The 19,706-nt window shown below is 39.5% G+C and overlaps 3 protein-coding genes across 6 annotated transcripts; all 3 read right to left on the reverse strand.

Moving 5' to 3' along the window:
• Nucleotides 1-5,335: 5,335 nt before the first annotated feature.
• Nucleotides 5,336-8,681, reverse strand: LOC114157608 (zinc finger protein 2-like). Its single transcript, XM_028038711.1, has 6 exons — nucleotides 8,030-8,681; nucleotides 7,704-7,791; nucleotides 7,482-7,606; nucleotides 7,053-7,297; nucleotides 6,869-6,966; nucleotides 5,336-6,599 (listed from the first exon to the last, which is right to left on the reverse strand). Exons 1-6 carry the CDS (start codon nucleotides 8,253-8,255, stop codon nucleotides 5,432-5,434), a joined length of 1,950 nt encoding a protein of 649 aa, XP_027894512.1. The 5' UTR covers nucleotides 8,256-8,681; the 3' UTR covers nucleotides 5,336-5,431.
• Nucleotides 8,682-8,786: 105 nt separating this feature from the next.
• On the reverse strand, nucleotides 8,787-12,738 carry LOC114157643 (vascular cell adhesion protein 1-like). 4 transcript variants are annotated; one of them, XM_028038774.1, is made up of 7 exons: nucleotides 12,622-12,738; nucleotides 10,525-10,629; nucleotides 10,377-10,412; nucleotides 10,029-10,295; nucleotides 9,704-9,949; nucleotides 9,108-9,224; nucleotides 8,787-9,011 (listed from the first exon to the last, which is right to left on the reverse strand). In XM_028038774.1, the coding sequence occupies exons 2-7, from the start codon at nucleotides 10,553-10,555 to the stop codon at nucleotides 8,899-8,901; spliced, it is 810 nt and encodes a 269-aa protein (XP_027894575.1). In that variant the 5' UTR covers nucleotides 10,556-10,629; nucleotides 12,622-12,738; the 3' UTR covers nucleotides 8,787-8,898. The 4 variants fall into 4 exon arrangements, with proteins under 4 accessions (XP_027894575.1, XP_027894576.1, XP_027894577.1 ...); XM_028038775.1 differs by having other exon boundaries at nucleotides 10,525-10,659; nucleotides 12,622-12,713; XM_028038776.1 differs by having other exon boundaries at nucleotides 10,525-10,665; nucleotides 12,622-12,706.
• Nucleotides 12,739-16,139: 3,401 nt separating this feature from the next.
• Nucleotides 16,140-19,571, reverse strand: LOC114157640 (high affinity immunoglobulin gamma Fc receptor I-like). Its single transcript, XM_028038768.1, has 6 exons — nucleotides 17,979-19,571; nucleotides 17,831-17,866; nucleotides 17,483-17,749; nucleotides 17,158-17,403; nucleotides 16,519-16,689; nucleotides 16,140-16,327 (listed from the first exon to the last, which is right to left on the reverse strand). The coding sequence occupies exons 1-6, from the start codon at nucleotides 18,007-18,009 to the stop codon at nucleotides 16,254-16,256; spliced, it is 825 nt and encodes a 274-aa protein (XP_027894569.1). The 5' UTR covers nucleotides 18,010-19,571; the 3' UTR covers nucleotides 16,140-16,253.
• Between the last annotated feature and the right edge of the window lie 135 nt (nucleotides 19,572-19,706).

A 19,706-nucleotide genomic window follows, 5' to 3' on the forward strand; every position in this document is an offset into this window, starting at 1 on the left:
ATAATCAAGTCAGTGTCTGTTTTGTTAAAGTAAACATGCAAACAACCAGAATGTCCTCATTTCACCTCCGTAAAACGTTCTGTATAAAATGATGAAGGTCTTTGAGCCTTTGGGTTTAAAGCAGAGCAGCAGGGAGAACGCATAGACCTAAAACAATCAGAAATACTCATCAGGTAGGTCTTCCATGGTTTATAGTCAGAATTTAATTTCTATTTATTGTATTCCAGTTGTGACATGTACTGATGGTTTCTAAGATTTTATAAGATTTCCAAAAGTATTTAATTTTCCTCCGCTACTGTCTGATTGGGTTATGAATGAATACAAAACATGGATCAAATCTAAATTTAAGAACATCTGCATGTTCAAAATATGAGTCAATCAACGTTGAAATATTGTTAGAAATATTGAATTCATGTTGAAGCCTGACATTTAAATTCTGTGGAAAATGGTCGGTGACTTCCATGTTGCATCAACGTTTTCAACCATAACTGATATTATATCAATGTAGATTCAACATCTACATTTTGTTGATTTTATATTGAATTTTAATTCAATATAAAGAAATTAAAATTCCTTTATAAGGAATCAATATTGATTCATGTCAATATATTAATTTAAAACGTAATAAACTTTCGCCCAATAATAAATTGGCATTTCAATCATTACAAATCGAACACAAAATATTTATTCAGTGACATCAACTAATGTTAATTTTAGCCAGTTAAGACGAGTTAATTGGCTAAAATTGGGTGTTTTTGACCATCATTGAACCAGCATCTCTTGGGTTCTGATGGTTTCAGTGGGACCAGCTCCTTCACCACTGCTGTGTTCTGCTCTGCAGGATTTGTCTTCCACAGACTGTTGACATGATGTTTAACTGGACCGACCCGTCTAACACTTCGGATCAACTCCAATCCCAGTACTGCCAGGCATCCCATGTTTCCATTTCCGCCACAGCCTTCTTCATCACCAGAGCCGTCGTCATCGTCCCTTTTGCCGTGTGGGTCCTGTTCTTGGGTCACCGGAGGTGGTGGCAGCGGCAGCAGCAGCCCGTCAGCCACTATGATGTCATCACCTATCACATGGCCGTCATGTAGCTGACCGAAGCGCCAGGCCTGGTCTTCTTTCTGTTGGGATATCCTGTTCCAAGCCTCTCAGTAGTCGGTTTCTCTATTTTATCACTGACAATGGTTGGGGAGATTCTGTTCCATGTGCTGACCTGTGTGGAGCGCTACCTGGCTGTTCTCCACCCGATTACCTACCTAAAGCTGAAAAACACAATCGGAGTCACCATCAGAAATGTTTGCGTTGGACTGGTCTGGGTTTTCGCTCTTGGCTGGGGCGCGCTGGTTGTCCTGTACTTCCCTGGAATCCCCTTTGTCCAACTTTTCTCCTTGTCAAGCCTCAGTTTTGCCGTGGTTTCCTTCTGCAGCTTCTCAGTTCTCCGGGTTCTGGTCCGTCCGAGGCCAGGGGACGTGTGTGGAGACGGAGTGGACCGCTCAAAGAAAAAGGCTTTCAGAACCATAATGACTATAATAGGAGTACTGTGGATGTTGTTCTTTGGATACTTTGTTTGCTTTGCTCTAAAAGTTTCACCTCTGATGAGCTATAGTGATTGGTGTTTGGTTGCTTCCTGTGTAGTTTGGTTCAGTTTGCCCAGCAGTTTGGCGGTTCCACTGCTGTTTCTGTACAGAGCAGACAAAAACATGCTGTGCTGTGCGAATAATGCATGAAGTATATTAAAAACAAGACGTTTATTTAGCAGTAGCAAAGAAAAAATATACTGATAAGGTTAAAGTCTATAAATCCTGAATGTAGGAAAGTTTTTTATGCTTAAACACAATTAGAGCCTGATGTTCACTGACTATCTGAAAGTTTCTGTCTTGTAAAGCAACAGGATTTTATTGGCGTTGCAGTAAAGAGGAATTGAATATTTATTATTTATGCTTATTAACCAATGTTATTTCTGTGGTCAGAGCTGGTGAGTTTGTTATGTCTTTATATTTAACTGGGTGATATTTACTGTTTAACAGTTAGATCCTTTCCTGGATGGCAGAACATGCAGATTCTGCAGAAAGATGAAATTTGAGCCACTGTCTCCTTGTTTTAAGGCAACATTTCCACCATGATGTGACTGAAATAATATTCAAATAGTTTTATCGCTTTGCTTGCCAGTAGAAAACAAACATTTAAAGAATAAATTTGCCTTTTGCAGTGTTCCATAAAATGTCTCATAAATTCTTGAATTATGCAAAGTCAGCAGCAACATTTACACAAACACTCAGGAATAAAAGTCCTAGTTCAAACCTTCATCCAGAGATGAGCAACAAACCGAAGGCAGAGAGACTTTGTCCTACCTGAGTGACATTTAACATCATTTTAAATATTTATTGTCATTTCTTATGATTTCTATGATGATGACTTGAAATCTGAGTTCAAGAGCAAAACAAGTTGGTTCCCAACTCTGAGGCCATTTTAACAGGAACAATGGTGAACAAAGAGTTGGTCTTTGCCTCAACTGGAGGAGTTGGAGTATCTCAATGTTTAGATAATAAACGATGGCAGGATCTAATGTAGGATGGACAGGTTGTCTCACATGTATCTCCCTTGGTTTCAGGTCTGGAGGTTTTCTAACATTCTTCCTTTAATACTTTTAACCTGAAGTGGTGCAAGAATTTGAAAATTGTCCCATTCAAAGGAAAATTCTGTCCTTTTTTCAGTTTTTTGCATCTCCTTTTCCTCTCAAGGTTTTCCCATACCTATAAAATAAAATGTTGAGTAATTATTCTCTTGCCGACTTCATGCCAAATACTCACCTGTTCTCTCCACCTGCTGATGATGAACTGCTTCAAGTCATCGGCCAACTTCTACATTTTCTCTGTTTTGTGCATCATGAACTTCCTCCTCTTCCTGGCCTGCAGGCAGCTGACAGCAGCAGCAACGCTCTCCTGCCTCCAGCAGCTCCAACCATTTCCTCCTCCACTCCATCGTCCTGCAGCTGAATTTGTTCGTTGGGTTTTCGGTGCTGTGTTTTTTTCAGCTATAACAGTCTGTACCGATGATGGTGACTGGGCTCTGCATCCGGCCGGTCTTCATTCTGGGACAATCTCTGCTTCAGCTCCTGACCTGTGTGGAGCGCTACATCACCTGTGACCTGCCTGAACCTGAGACGAGCAGCTGGAGTGAGGATGAGGAGGATCTGCTTGGCTGCTGAGCCTCCTGAATCTGGTTGAGTTCAGTCTGGGCAGCCATAAGCTCAATCTCATCACCAGCATTTACAGTTTTGGAGAGCATGTGGTTATCGTGTCGTTTTGCACCATTCCAGTTCTCTGCGCCCTGAACCGGGGGAAGCGGAAAAAATCACATCGACCAATCAAAGAGAAGAGCTTTCTACGCTATTACAGCCATAACAATTGTTCTCCTGCTCAGGCTGGTGGCAAACTCAGTGAGCAACATCCTGTTCATGTCAACTCAGCAGAAGAGAAGTGCAGAGTGTGGTATGTTTCTGTTTGACATTTGGTTTGAGCTTCCCAGCAGTCTGATTTTATTTTACCTCTGATGTTTCTGCAGCGGGCAGGAAGACTCCGATGCTGCAAACAGCAATGAGGCAGAATGAGGTCTTAGTTTTTCCACAAAGTCTTATATATATAAAAAAGTTTGGTCGGTGCAACAGACAGCACATTTTGAACTCTTAGCATGCAGTGACTTTAAATCAACTAGTTTAAATAGTGAAGCTTTGGAGAAAACAAAGCTGAGGCTTCATTGAGAAGTGGGAACAAGTAGTTTGGATTGTGGTGAGTTATAGTCAGTGATAGTCTGGATGAAGAAACACAGTCGCGTCAAACTGTAGACGTCAGAATAACCTGAGACCTTCTGCATTTCCATTCACTGGTTTTGTTTCTAAAATTAAAAAAAAACAAACAAGTTTTTCATAAAAGGTTTTTGTGCTGGAACAACGTTGTTTTCCTGTTGCATTAAATGAGTTACATTTTTTGGCACCCAGATGTTTGTCCTAAAGATTTAAAGTTACACATTGTTTTATTTTGTCGTAAAGCTACAATGTGATGGCACTGATTATTAATAGTGTTGAAGACCAAATGAATGTGGACATTCATTAAAAAGCATCAGCTCCAGGTGAAACAGCCGCTGCAGGTGTTCTGATCTCTGGAGCTGAATTTGAATACAAACCTGGTTCTTCTCAGATCATTTAAGGTCTGAAAGATGTTTGTTTTAATACACAGACAAAATCAACTGATGCATCAATGACACCTCAAATTATTCGTGACTGAACTTTGAATACCTGAAATTTATCAATCTCTGGAAGAATATTCAATATTGTGTGTGCTATTTTAAACGTGTACAGTGTGTTCTTTATTATATATAACATGATATTTTAAACTATTGTACATTTATAGTTGGAATTAAAAAGTGCTAATTCTTGGGATGCTATTAAAACTCGTAGTTATTGTTTTTCTCTGCCTGATCTCAGATTAATACATTAATGAGGAAAATTTGTTTGCCTCCAATAAATGAAATTGTCTCATATTTGTTTGTCACAAACACACAGTAATAAAGTACTTTTCTCAAGTTTGTTAATTTGTTCGTCTTTGTGAACCGTAAGGTGATTTGATAACATTTGCACTGTTTTTTTTTCACTTTTAACTTCCCAAATAAAATTAAAATCTTTCTTTCATAACTGAAGTTACACACATGAGTTTGACCAGAGAAATGCCAAAAACAAAAGACACAAGAGCTTCACTTCACTCTACAGACTTCAGTTAGCATGCTAAACATGCTACATCAGTTACCATGCTAAACATGCTACATCAGTTAGCATGCTAAACATGCTACATCAGTTAGCATGCTAATCATGCTAATGTTCAAAACACTGCACTGTTTGAAAGTGTTGGAAGAGAAAAACCATTTTCTCTCAATAAACAAGAATATGACAGATCAATTTATTGAACAGTGAATTCTCATAGTTAGAGGAGTTTAGTGATTAATGAAGACATTTTATCAGGTAAAACATATTGATGTACAAATCCTATTAGTGTAGCTGGTTAAGGAAAGAAATAAACCAGAAAATTGTACATCGATTTCAAAGTTTCCAATTTCTTCTGCATTCTGTGAGAATATTTAAATAAAGAGCTGCCTCATTTTATTAAAGGACAACGGCTCATTATAAAGACCATACATGTGACGCCACATCAATGGTCTGTTTTACTGGATTTAAAATCTTTATCATTAATATTTCTTGTTTCTCTATAAATTATTAAAATTACTTTATTGCCAAGAACTGTTTATGATGAGGAAGAAAAACCCAAGAGACAAAAACTTCCTGCTCAATTTTATTGGAGATATTTCAGCTTTCAAAGCCAGAAACAGTTTAAGAGTCATAATAATAAATAACTGAAGAGTCACATTAAAGTGGCTACGATGCTGCCTGCGCAGCCTTGTGGCTCTTCATGTGCGTCTTCAGGCAGTGGCTCTGAGTGAAGGCCTTCTCGCACAGGGAACACTTGTACGGTCTCTCTCCGTTGTGCGTCCTCATGTGGACGGTGAGGTAAGTTCTCCTGGCACATGTTTTCCCACAGATCCCACAGACGTACGGTTTGGCTCCCGTGTGGATCGCCACGTGGTCGTCCAGGTGAGTCTTCCGTTTAAAGGACCAGCCGCAGTGAGGACAGCGGTACGGTGTCTCCCCGGTGTGAACCCGCATGTGTATGGTCAGCGGCCCCCTGGTGGTGAAGCCCTTCCCGCAGCGGTCGCAGCGGTATGGCTTCTCGTTGGTGTGCGTCCTCATGTGGATGACGAGCTGCTTGCTGGTCAGGAACATCTTGCAGCAGACGTCGCAGAGGTACGGTCTCTCTCTGTTCATGTGAATCTTCTCGTGTTGCTTCAGAGTGGTGGCCAGTTTGAAGCCCCTCTCACAGATCTGGCATCTGTGGGGTCTTTCTCCAGAGTGAGTCATCTTGTGGCGGGACAAAGATCTGTTGCTGCTCAGGAATTTGCCGCAGACACCACAGAGGTACGTTTTACACTTCCTGTGCGTCCTGTGATGAGCCTTTAGCTGCGCCTCCACCTCAAACAGCTTGTGGCAGGTGGAGCATTCGTGACGGAGTTTATGGTTGTTCTCCAGAGGCAACCCAGACGTAAACGAGCTAACCTCAGGTTGGACAGGTTGCTGTCCTGAATGGACCTTGAGGTGCTCATTCAGACTGAGGACGCTGAGAAAAGACTCTCCACAGACTCCACAAACACTTCCTGCTTCCTCCATGTGTCTCCAGGCGTGTTTAATGAGAGCAACCTCAGATTTCTGGGCAGCTTTGCAGACTTTACAGAATAAACCAGTTTCTGTCCAAACGTCATTAGACGGATTGACTTCTTCTGTCTCATTAATGAGCTCGGAGTCTTTCTTTTCCTGTCCATCACTTACATCTGGTTTCCAGCTGCTGTCGCTTCTGTTCGTCTCTCCTTCATTCCCACCTGCTGCATCTCTGTCCATCTGAGCAGCAGGGGGCGCCACAGAGTCGTCACCTGACACTGACATCATAAGACCGTCATCTCCTGTTTCCCTATGATGATGTTGTGATGATGTCCTTCCAAGAAAACCAATTAAACCAAGAAAAAGAATTAATTTTTTGTTTTATTAAAGATTTCTGTAGATATGTTGATAGTCTGCTTTATTTATTCATTAATCCTAAAGTATTCAGTCCAAAAACAAAAGTTTTACAGAATTATGCCTTTTAAATCAATAAAAAATTACAATAAAATATAACTTATTCGCCCAAATTGTTGTTTTATAAATTATTGATGCATAATCAAATGAATAAAAGCTATAACTTTATTGACCCTGTGGGCGTTCTACCTCATCTCCTTTGGTTGTTGAGTTTCCTCACAGACCAACATGGCAGAACTTTTCTCCATCTGAAGAGAAGGAATTTCTTCCTGAGTTTCCTTCTTTGTCTGGAAAAGACAAAAAACCATCAGAACCTGAAAACTAAAAGCTGCTGAGCAACAAAACGAGCCAAGAGCCAGAAGTTCTGTTTTACCTCCAGTCTAATGTAGATTGTAAGTTTTCTAAGCCGTGTGGGTTTGACGTTTCTGACGATCTCCTCAGGCGTCACCGTCGTCAGAGTCAGACGCTGAAGTCTGCGCCTCTTATCCGACGTTAAGATGTGAAAAGGTTTGTCGTCTGCAGCCAGCTGGGGGACAGCGGACCTGAGCAGGCTCAGAAAGTCCAACTCCTGCAGGCCTGGAGGACACTTCAGGGACACCAGAGGACATTTCTTCACGACTGGAAGCAGAGAAACACGGACAGACAGAATAAAGTCACTGCTACGTTTACATCAGCATGAATCCAGACACTTCATGAAAAAAATCTGACAGATTTACAAGAAATGAAGAAAAATGAAAACGAATTGAATTAAAATGGATGTTTTTTTTCTGGGAGAAATAAACAAGTCAGTGGGTTAAGGTACCGTTTTTGGACAGGATGCTGATGTTGGAGTCCTTCAGGACGCGGACGCTGAGGTGTATGGCGCTCTGTGCTTCACTGATCTGAGGTCTGCCAGGCCTCCTTCCATCAGACTGAGGCGATGAAGAGCTGAAAGGTGAGCAACAGCAGTACCACGTTAATGGACATTATTCAAACCAGTCAGTGTGTAACAGATCATCTACTGAATCAGATCAGCAGCAGGAACCTTGATGAAGCAGTTTGGGTCCGACTCTTCAGACAATCATCACCCTCCTCTTCCTCAGCTGATCCATCACTTCTGCTGGATGGCAAATCTGGAAATACATCAAATTATTTAAGAAATAAGGTAAATGTTTCATTTATTAGCATTACAAAAGAGCCGAATCAAAGAAAATTATGTAGTGTTTTAAAATAATACTTAGTTTTATTCCTATTTGTATCAAAACGTAAAATGTTGAAGAAAAAGCTTAAAAACTTTATGTATTTAACGGAGTTCTGCATGCAGCTCAGTGCTCTGTTAGATTTAACTATGAATGAATTAAAAACACGAACCATTTGTCCCGACAGAAAGCTGCTGGTTCCGAAGCAGCTCCAGCTGCTTCCTCTGCCGGCGGATCTCCAGACGGAAGCCCGAGGCCTCCTCCTCATATCCGGATACCACCGTCTCTACCGCGGCCAGGATCTCCCGGGACACCGCGGCGAGTCTCTCGGTGACAAACCCCCGCAGAAAGTCCGCTTTGTTCGGCTCAACTGGACTCTCCACCGGGTCCTCCTTCATCTCTGAGCCCGGTATGGTTCACTGTTTCAGGGGAATGTCATCCACTGTCCGCGGTGTTTACTGAAGCTGCTTCTTCTGGCCAAGCGTAACTGCAGCTTGACGCTTTTACGGCGCGCTGTCGCCCCCTGCTGGTTCTGACTCGGTTTCACGCGGTAAAATAATTTTTAGTGACCAAAAGCGGAAGAAATCTTTAGGAATCTAAACTGAAAATGTGTTTTTGGATTATCAATAAAATGAAACACACAAAAAAGATAACCACGTTTTATGTAAAATATGAATGAGTTAATAAAATACTTTGTATTTTTTAATGTAAAGGTAAAAAGGCCAGATATCTTAATTCTGCCTGCAGCTTAGTGCTCTGTTAGATAAACTGAGTGGATTTTTGATTTCTCAATATAAAAAAGCAAAGAAAACAACAGTTTTAAAATAATTTCTTATAAATAAATAAGTGCATCAAGTGTCTTTACTTTTTCTTAAGAAACAGATGTTGGTGTGTTTACTTGTGATTTTAATTCAGAAAATGCAGCCCCGTTTGATTTTTGGTAAATTATTTTATTTAGAGATTTTTTACAGCATAAAATGGTTGAAGTTTTGTAAAGCAGTTTTTTCACATTTCTGCTGAATGTTTGGAAACCATTTTATGTCAGAAGTGATGCTGTGTGGTCACATCACTGATGACGTTTTCATACACATCGTCCAATCCCTGCCCAGCACGGAAGGATGAGGTCATTTCCTCTGACACAGGTGGGTCGTTTGCTGAATTTAGAGAAATTATTTATAAGAAAACAGAAAATTAATTAATTAATTGATGAACTGACTGTTTGATTTTCAGTGAGTTTTTTAAAGTGTTACCTTTGGTTCTCTGGCGAAATAAAGACAGCATGAGGAGGGTGGAGATGAAGTACGGACAAACCACCAGCAGGTGGCAGACCAGCCTGCTGTGGAGGGAGAAGGTGGTTGGATGTTTTCCTGCAGGTAGAAACGTCACCATGTTGTGACAGAATAACATGAGACAGAAAATCTGTGAAAAATGAAGCTAATCCACCTCCTGCCTATGCTAATGCTGCCACTTCCGGTCAAAAACAACCCAGCAAAGCCACAACTAAGGTCTTAGTGCTGTCAATCACACCAGTGAAGATGCTGCTCACAGTGCGATGTGTAGCAGGAGGGTGTGAGCAGCACAAACATGAGGATGATTGAGTGTACTAAGGCCCTAAGAGAATAATTGACGGAGCAGCAGTTCATAGTGACATCACACATCAGAGCTGAGAGACGAACCACAGGTTTGATGAAGCAAAGCAGCGAAAGCAGCTGATTGTTTTTAGAATATTTGAGACGTTGATCAAAAACTATTTTAAATTTAGTACCAAGAACATCACTGGAAGAAACAAGTGATACTAATTATTGTGTATGAATAAAATACATACATAAAATACAAAGTTCCTGACCTTTGACAGAGATCCTGCTGGATGGAGACTCTCCATGACCTTTGACATCACATTTATAGAGGCCTTCATCAGATTTCTTCACTGAGTTGAGAATCTTGTTTCCAGTAGTTTCATCACCAATGAAGGAGCCATCTTTATAGAAAGCAGCTGGGAGGTTGTGGGTTGAATTCTTTGCTCTGCAGCTCAGAGTGACGTCATCTCCCTCCATCACAGGGAGGACAGGACTCTGCAGGATCACTGATCCACCTCAACACAGAGACAAACTACAGCATTTCATCCATTTCCACACAGCTTCAGCAACACTAACTCCACAGTCTGATCTTACCAGAGACAGAGAGCTGGATGCTGCTGCTGCTGCTGGAGGATCCATTGATGGACTCACACCAGTACAGACCAGTATCACCTGGGAGGAGGTAGTCCATGTTACAGGTAGAACCAGCTGGTGTTCCCCATCCTTTACACTCAGTCCTGGTTTCTCTGCTTGTGTTTCTCCTCACAGTCCATCCATCAGGTCTGTTTTCATCCTCACAGATCAGAGTCACTGATTCTCCTCTAAAGAACTGAGATCTGCTGGGACTCACAGTCAGACGAACTGAAATAATAAAACATTCATCCTTTCATTAGTTCCACAGGATCAAATCTAGATCTAGAGTTAACAGAATCAGGTTGTAACCTTGGTTTGTTGAGCGGCTCAGCAGAGAGATCAGAGCTGCAGAGAAATGAGTCTCAGGTTAGTTGGAGCTTTAATCAGCTTCTGCTGTGGGAAGCAGCAGTGATCGTCTCTCAACATTTCCACACCAACATCCAGCAGATGGACTCACCCAGCAGCCTGAGGACAGATGTTCCCTCCATTCTGCAGCTGGATCCAATGAGACCAGCAGCAGTTTGACACTCACTGAAAACATCCTCTTCCTCTTCCTGGATCTCTGCATGTCAGAGGATCTGAGAGTTTTTCTCTGCAGCTCAAACCAGGAAACACAAAGACGAGAGCAGAGGAGAAAAACCCACAAACTCAGCATCAGCTGGAGATGAAATGAGTCTGTATTCCTTAATAACATCCTATTAGATTTCTTGAACAATTAAAAACTTTTAATTGTAGCAGCAACTGTTGCTCAACATGTTTTGGGAAATCTAAATATTTCAGATGTTCTTCTGAACGTCACCAGTGAAACTTCAGCTTCCTCATTTTCTCAGGTGTTTATTTCTGCAGCAGCAGATGAAGTTATTATTTTTATCAGTCTGTTACTTTCTGATCTATTTATCTTTTTGCACATTTCCACTTGCAGCTAATCAGAAAGACTAAACCAAAGTAATATTTATGCAATTATTACGTGGGAACATGGGCTGTTTCAGAAGAGTTTAAATGTCTTTCTGTGGGTTTTTGGAAATGTTTGTTACAGTAAAGAACTGCTTTGAGAACTAAATCTGGTTTCTGGGTTTACTTTTAAAAATCCAGCGAATTGGTTTGGCTGTGAAATAACAAGTTTCTGATTAAAGGGAAACGGCCTTGAAATGTCGAAAAGAAGAACTAAAAACCAGAAATCAGATTTATTTTTGACACATGATGAGAAGAGAATGAATCATGTTATAATCTCCGAAGTTTCATTTGATGCTTTGATTTTAAAGTTAAAATTGTTTAATTCCAGACTTTATTACTTCATATTGATTTTTTATTTTTGTTTGGATGTTAAATCTGGAGACAAACTAAAAATGTTAAAATCAAAAACATATTTTCTTTATCAACATTGTTACAGAGACAGATTACAGCATAACTGTAGCTTATTATTGTAATACTTTACTTTGTTTCCACTTGTAAAGAAATATGTGGATGAAAAGATTGAAAAACTAAATTTGGTACTAAACTAAAATGGCAGACTGCATGGGAAAAGACTTACACTGTGAGGTAGGAGTTATTTTTTGAATACATGCTGATGTGAGAGGACTTGATTTTGTAAAACGTTGTTCTGTACGAGTGATTTAATTTACATTTTAAAAAAATATATAAATACAATTTAAACAGCTTAGATAACAAATCATGAAATATCCTCAGATTTTCTTTTACTTTGAGTCATTAAATTTATAGATATTCTAATAAAATATTGATTAATCTTTATTTTACCCTGAAATGTGGATTATTTTAATTTATCGTTGATTATATCTGTATTCAGGGTATTTTGGTGCAGAGTTTCTAATGTTGGTGGCAGATGGGCTCTGGTACCGAGTCAGGTTCTGGTTCTGCTGGAAGTTTCTTCCTGTTAAAGGAAAGTTTGACCAAAAGTGTCACTTTTTATGCATCGATGTATCCTGAGGGATATAACTCCTAAATTTAAAAATAAAAATCCTATTAAAAAAATAATTAAAATGTCATTTTAGCCCAGATTCATCAGAAAATGGATATTAAATAATTTCCAAATATATATATGTGTATATATATGTCTGTGTTAATGGCTGTCAGGCTCTCAGTTTATCAGATCTTCTAGATTTGACTTGTTGCTCAACAACTGAGGTCAGAGAACCAGAAACAGAAAACTATCCAACCTGGAAATATTCAGACAGTGAAGAACTAAAAACCAGCTTTTATTTCACATTTTCAGCTCCAAACTTTACAATTAAAAACAAAGAACAGAAACTCTGTCAACACACTCACCTCCCAATCAGAACAATCTGCACCACAATAACAGTAATGAACCCAGAATGTAACGTTCACTGGAAAAATACAACAGCTTCAAGAAAATCCACAACATTCAAAGATTCAAACTGGCAGGAGAAACTGTAAACAACATGACCTTTGACCTGATTCAGCCCATCGGCGTCACCAACTCCAGCAAACTGACCCACTGAGGCCAAACAAAACTCTGACCCGTCAAATAAAAACGATTCATCAGCCGTGGAAAGAAACAGAAACAGGATCTACTTACAAGCAGAACCAAAAGGAAATCCAGGAAAGCTGAGGAAAATTTCTCCCAGTCCGTAAACAATCTGGAGAAAAATGGGGAAAAAATTATGGCAAGACGTTTTAGCATTTATTATCCAGACTGGACACCACAAATATGTGAAGAGTTTGGTTATTTTAAATGCTATTGTTCATATAAATATGACGTTATTTTTTCCTTTCAGGTGTTTTGTGTTTCCACAAATACATTTTTTATGTAAAAATTATTTTATTTAACTGAACCTGAGATCTCATGAGGAGAAACTCATTGGTCAAATGAAATCAAAATACTATTCCAGATATCACTAGTTTAGTTTTGGACAAAAATAAGATTGTTATAATATCCATTCACAGTTTAAACATATAAAAATACATTAATTACAATTAATAAGGTACATTCAGGAAACACCTAATTTTTCTGGGATATCTAGTGATATTTCATAGCGACGCCATTTTAACATAAAATATGTTCAGAGACTAATTATATTTGCAAATAATATAATTGTTTCTCATCAAAATAACATTAGCAGTGAAATTTAAATTCCAGCTCATCAAATTGACTTTCTGATGATTAATAATGTTATTTTTCACGAGATTCCAGAAAAGTTCTCTAAGAAATTTTAATCACTTCCATTTTACAAAGTGAAATCTTACAAACTTATATTAATAAATAATTTTTCATGGTCAAATACTGAGCATGCTTTTTGTATGAGTCAAAGATCCTCAGAACAACCGGAGGGCGTCAACCAGAAAAGGAAAAATCTGGTTCTGGTTCTGATTGTTTAAGAACTGAAGCTTTCCACAGGCTTTCTTTAAAAAAATAAAAATAACAGAAATGGTAACTTGTGATCATTTAAAAACAGTTCTCATGGGCTGTTTTTAGCTAGAAAAGTGTAGATAAAGCATTTTCTGCTGCATAGTGAAACGTTGGTCAGCTGTAGATCCACATGTTAGAAATTAAAACCGTTTCCATCTTCACTGGTTTAAAACGTCGGATAATATTTTTATTCTTCATTCTGCTGATGCTCCTCTTCATCTGAACACTCAGGTTTGGATCAGAGGAAAAATTACATTTAAAATCCCTGAAATGTTCATTTTATGTAGAAAGAAAGCAGCTCTGGATGTTCTGGAACAATTTGATTTATAAACATCTGGAATAGATATTAAATATTAAAATGCGACCTGAGACTTTTATGAATTTTCAGAAATTTCAAATGTATTTTTTACTAGTGCAATTGCAGCTATAAGTATCCTAAGATATAGTATTAATTAATATTTTTGTTTAAAGTTTGAATAGTAAGAAAATTATTTTGATTAGTTGAATTTATGTTATTGTTATCTTAACTAGGAATAACAGATAGGCGCGGCTTTTGATTAAATGTTGAACTGGCTGGCCATAGATTTGAACAGCTGTTTAATATTTAAAAATTATGTAATCAGACAGACAATAATACAAATTCTGCCATTTGAAACACTGAAATAAATCATTCAAGCTAAAATCACTAACAGACTAAAAAACACTTTTATTATTCAGATCATTTGAACATCCAAAGTATGAAACTAATACTTTCAATAACTGATGAATGTTTGTTAGAACAGTGTGAAATATTTGTTTGTTGTGACTTTAATTGGTCTCCAGATTTCCAACCAGACAGAAAATAACGTAAAAACAACAAAGCTGGTGTGTAAACAGGAGGTCTCACTTTGGAGTATTGTTGGTTAAAACATGTTTGTTCCTCATTCAGTGAAGTTTCTCACAGTGGTAAAGGAAAACAAAATGTGACTAAAGAAGCTTCATAAAGTTATTACTCAAGTAAAAGTGAAAGTTCAGTAAAACTAGTCCTGGAAGTATCTTGTGTTCAAGTTGTTACTCAACTAAATGCAAACAAACTGGATTTTGACTTAATCTAATTAATAATGTTTAATTATTAATGTTTAATTATTAATTAGACCAACATGGTTGTTTGTTCCAGACGGGCTGGTCTGAGTATTTCACAAACTGATGATCTACTGGGATTTCCACACACAACCGTCTCCAGGGTTTACAGAGAATGGTCAGAAGAAGAGAAAATATCCAGTGAGCCTCAGTTCTGTGGGCCCAAATGCCTTTTTGAGGTCAGAGGTCAGAGGAGAATGACCAGACTGGATGGAGCTGATAGAACGACAACAGTAACTCAAATAACCACTCGATACAATCGAGGTCTGCAGAAGAGCATCTCTGAACCCACAACATGTCAAACCTTGAGGTGGCTGAGCTACAGCAGCAGAAGACCACAGCAGGTTCCCCTCCTGTCAGCTAAGAACAGAAAACTGAGGCTACGATTCACACAGACTCACCAAAACTAGACAACAGAAGATTGGAAGAACGTTGCCTGGTCTGATGAGTCTGGATTTCTGCTGCGACATTCAGATGGAAGGGCCAGAATTTGTGTCAACTAGATGAAACATGAATCCATCCTGTCTGGTATCAACAGTTCAGGCTGGTGGTGATGACGTTATGGTGGGAGGATATTTTCCTGGTACTTTGGACCCATTAGTACCAACTGAGCATCATGTCAAAGCCACAGCCTGCCTGAGTATTGCTGCTGAATGTCCATCTCTGTATGACCACAGTGAACCATCCGCTGATGCTCCTTCCATCAGGATAACGCTCCATGTCATAAAGCGCCAATCATCTCAGACTGGTTTCTTGAACCATGAGTTCACTGAACTCGACTGGCCTCCAGTCACCAGGTCCAATAGAAACCTTTGGGATGTGGTGGAACGGGAGATTCACATCAAGGATGTGCAGCCGACAAATCTGCAGCAACTGCTTGTTGCTATCAGGTCAATATGGACCAGACTCTCTGAGGAATGTTTCCAGTACCTCATTGAATCTCTGCCACGAAGGACTAAGGCAGTTCTGAAGGCAAAAGGAGTCCAACCCGGTACCAGCAAGGTGTACCTAATAAAGTGGCCGGCGAGTGTGCATGCTCATGATTACTGATGAACAGCAGCTGGATCAATAACGGATAAACAACCTGATGTAAACCAAACTCTTCAGTGGTCGTGCTAACAACCTGCTCATTGGTCGCAGGTTCTGCTGTGGGAGAGCAGCTGCAGTGTAGTGGAGAGCAGGAGGAGGGTCTGAGCAGCACGTACACAAGAATGACTGGCAGCACCAAGACCGTCCTCCTGGCTCTGATTGGTTGTTTATGAGTGGGAGTGTTTTATTTCTGCAAACAGCAGAAAGACAACAGATGGAGATGAAGAACAGGAGCTGAACTCTAACAGATTATCCGTCTCATATTCTGTCAGAGCGATAATTATAATATAAAAATATATTTTTAACTAGTTATCTAATGCTGATTTTAAAACAAAGTACCTTTGATAAAAATGCACTGTGCTATGATTCATGGTGTCAGCTTGGATTGATGGAATTAAAAGAATATCATCGGTTTCATTTATTCATAAAGTTTCATTTATTCATAAAGTTTCATTTATTCAGACAATAAAACAATTTTCCCTGAAAACAAAGAGGAAGAAGAAATTTGGAGCAGATCAGGATGAGACTGTTTGGATCAGAAGTGATGCTCTGTGGTGACATCATCATCATCATCATCATCATCATCATCATCATCAATCATCATCTTCTGGTACCAGCTCAGCCTGGGGGGGCAGAGTCATCTTCACACATGGTAACGGGTCACTTCCTGTATTTAGAGGAAGTTAAAGAGAAAACAATTTATTACCACTAATACAACTAATTCAGGAAACTGGATAATTAGAGACATTTATAAAGCAAATTAAATAAAATATAACAACAAAACCAGAATCAGTGAAGAACATCAGTCAGTCAGTGATTGGTTGGATCATCAGGTCAGTAAATGATTCAGGGTTTTACCTTTGGTTCTGAGTCCAAATGAAAACCCCAAGAGGAAAGAGCAGATGAAGAACAGGAACATCACCACCAGGTGGCAGAGCAGAGTGATGATGAGGAGAGGGGAAGGTGAACAAGTGGGAGGAGCTTCGGTAGTGGGCGGAGTTTCAGGAGGGGCTGTGGTTGTTTTTTTTTCTGCAGAGAATCAAACCTGATCAACATTTAGAGATGAAACTGAAGGAATGTTTGACTGATGGATTCATTGGTTATTATTCACACTGATTACTGGAACACAAATAAACATTAAACACAGTTTGATCAGTTCAGTTAGCAGAACAAAGCATTTATTCTTGCATCTGTTACAAACTTGTTAAAACACATTTTAATATGATTTCAGAAAATAAGAAGCATTAAATTGAAACATCAACAGCCAGAGGAATATGAAGCTTCTCATTGATGACAAAGCAACATTCAGACATGAGGAATGTTCTGACTAATTTGTATCAAACGTTTTAAACCAATATTTGAAATTTAGATGGTAGAAAAACAGTTCCTCTTAAAATTGTAGAAAGCTCAGATTATTGGACGAAAACTAAATATTAAAACACAGAGTTGTAGTGATCTACATGTTGCAAAACTAAAGAGAAGCTGCTGACCTCTGACCTTTGACAGAGATCCTGCTGGATGGAGACTCTCCATGACGGCTGATGTTACATTTATAGAGGCCTTCATCAGAGCTGGAAACATGGAGGAGGGTCATGTGACCTGATGGTCCATCACCAATGAAGGAGCCATCTTTATAGAAAGCAGCTGGGAGGTTGTGGGTTGGATTCCTTGCTCTGCAGCTCAGAGTGACATCATCTCCCTCCATCACAGGGAGGACAGGACTCTGCAGGATCACTGATCCACCTCAACACAGAGACAAACTACAGCATTTCATCCATTTCCACACAGCTTCAGCAACACTAACTCCACAGTCTGATCTTACCAGAGACAGAGAGCTGGATGCTGCTGCTGCTGCTGGAGGATCCATTGATGGACTCACACCAGTACAGACCAGTATCACCTGGGAGGAGGTAGTCCATGTTACAGGTAGAACCAGCTGGTGTTCCCCATCCTTTACACTCAGTCCTGGTTTCTCTGCTTGTGTTTCTCCTCACAGTCCATCCATCAGGTCTGTTTTCATCCTCACAGATCAGAGTCACTGATTCTCCTCTAAAGAACTGAGATCTGCTGGGACTCACAGTCAGACGAACTGAAATAATAAAACATTCATCCTTTCATTAGTTCCACAGGATCAAATCTAGATCTAGAGTTAACAGAATCAGGTTGTAACCTTGGTTTGTTGAGCGGCTCAGCAGAGAGATCAGAGCTGCAGAGAAATGAGTCTCAGGTTAGTTGGAGCTTTAATCAGCTTCTGCTGTGGGAAGCAGCAGTGATCGTCTCTCAACATTTCCACACCAACATCCAGCAGATGGACTCACCCAGCAGCCTGAGGACAGATGTTCCCTCCATTCTGCAGCTGGATCCAATGAGACCAGCAGCAGTTTGACACTCGCTGAAAACATCCTCTTCCTCTTCCTCTTCCTCTTCCTGGATCTTTACATCTTATTTTAGCTGAACACAAAGTTTTTTTTGCTAAAGTTTGTTGCTCAACTTAGAAACTTTTAACTTCAGTTTCCTGATTGTCAGACCAACTCAAACTTCTGCAGCTTTTAGTTCCGCTGGTTTAAAATGTTTCTCTCCTAAAATCTTCTCTAAACTGTTTCTGCGTTTCTTTCAAGCCTCAGTTAAAAAGTCAAACTAAAAGTTTAACTTGTAGCAACAAAAATCTAACAGCTGTTCTTAGCATGTTTTAGCACTTTGAGGTTCACAACCTAAACCTTCAGTTTGTTCTCAGTTTAAATCATTTCTGATGAAATAGAAACATATTATATTTATCTCTCAGTTCCTTCCTGATTCCTGCAGGATCACAGGAGAGCTGCAGCTTAGAGACGTAATGTAGACGGTTTGGTCGTTTTTACTCTGAGTTTAAACGAAGGAAAATATATATAATACATTTTATATCAGTAAATGCTGTTATTACAGCAGTTTTAATGTCAACCTGGAGAAAAAACACAGAAATCTGACATTATATTCATTGAAACAACTAAAGTAAAAGGCAGCAGTCTCACAAAAAAGATAAATGTTTATATTTCAGGAAGTGTTTTTGTCTTCATCCTCCTGAATCAGTTCATTAGATCAACTCACTCTTGACTTCCAGGTTTTGAGGATGTGACCTTTGGGATCTCTGATCCCTTCGCCATAGAAACATCCGCTGTGTGCATAGTTAGTTAAAACACATTTCTGTGAATTTTGTTTTGTAGTTAGTTCATTTAAAGCTACAGTTGTGCTCTGTAAGCATCAGCTGTCAGTTCCGTCTCTGAACGGATAAAAACAGCCACTTCCTGAAGATGGTAAGATGTTACGGTAAATAAAGTTTGTCATATTCGATGCGTCAGACCAATCAGTGTGAGTACGCTTTATGTTCCTGAATAATAATTAGAAACATTTTCATCAGTCAAACATGATGGGAAAAGCTCCATGTGGCTCCATGTTTTACAGGTTGATGGTTGACTTGTGGTGAAATCATTTTTTTGCATAATGCATCACACAGACAGAACCAAAATAAAGGTGTTTAACAGAGACTGGGCCAGTCCAGTACCAGCATGTGTGGTGAGAATATAATGGAAACAGAAGAAATGTTGGGACAGTGACCCCACTGGGAAAATGCCCAGTGATCCCAGTGATCCCAGTGGTCCCAGTGCTTCTGGTGGTCCCAGTGATCCCGATGGTCCCAGTGATGCCAGTGGTCCCAGTGATCCCAGTGACCCCAGTGGTCCCAGTGCTCCCTATGGTCCCAGTGGCCGGTCCGTCTCTCTGCTTCTCTCATGCCTCGCTCTAAACCAGTTAGATTGGCTTGAACTATTTGTGTAAATATGCTGGAGGAAAAACTGACCAATTTTCCTCACTCTGTTACTTTCTCCTGCTACTCTCCAGTTTGCATAATTTCCTGTTAATTCAGCTGTTATCTTTATGTTTTCTCAGTTTTGTTCTCTCCATAGATCTATAGATCTATAGAAGTTCAGTTTGGCTGTGAGAATCAGCTGAGATAATGCTGCTAAAAACTAAATGTTCTCCCTCACCTGTTAACTTTTTACTTTTCTTTAACA

Source organism: Xiphophorus couchianus, chromosome 14 (genome assembly GCF_001444195.1).
Source record: "Xiphophorus couchianus chromosome 14, X_couchianus-1.0, whole genome shotgun sequence".
NCBI lineage: Eukaryota > Metazoa > Chordata > Actinopteri > Cyprinodontiformes > Poeciliidae > Xiphophorus > Xiphophorus couchianus.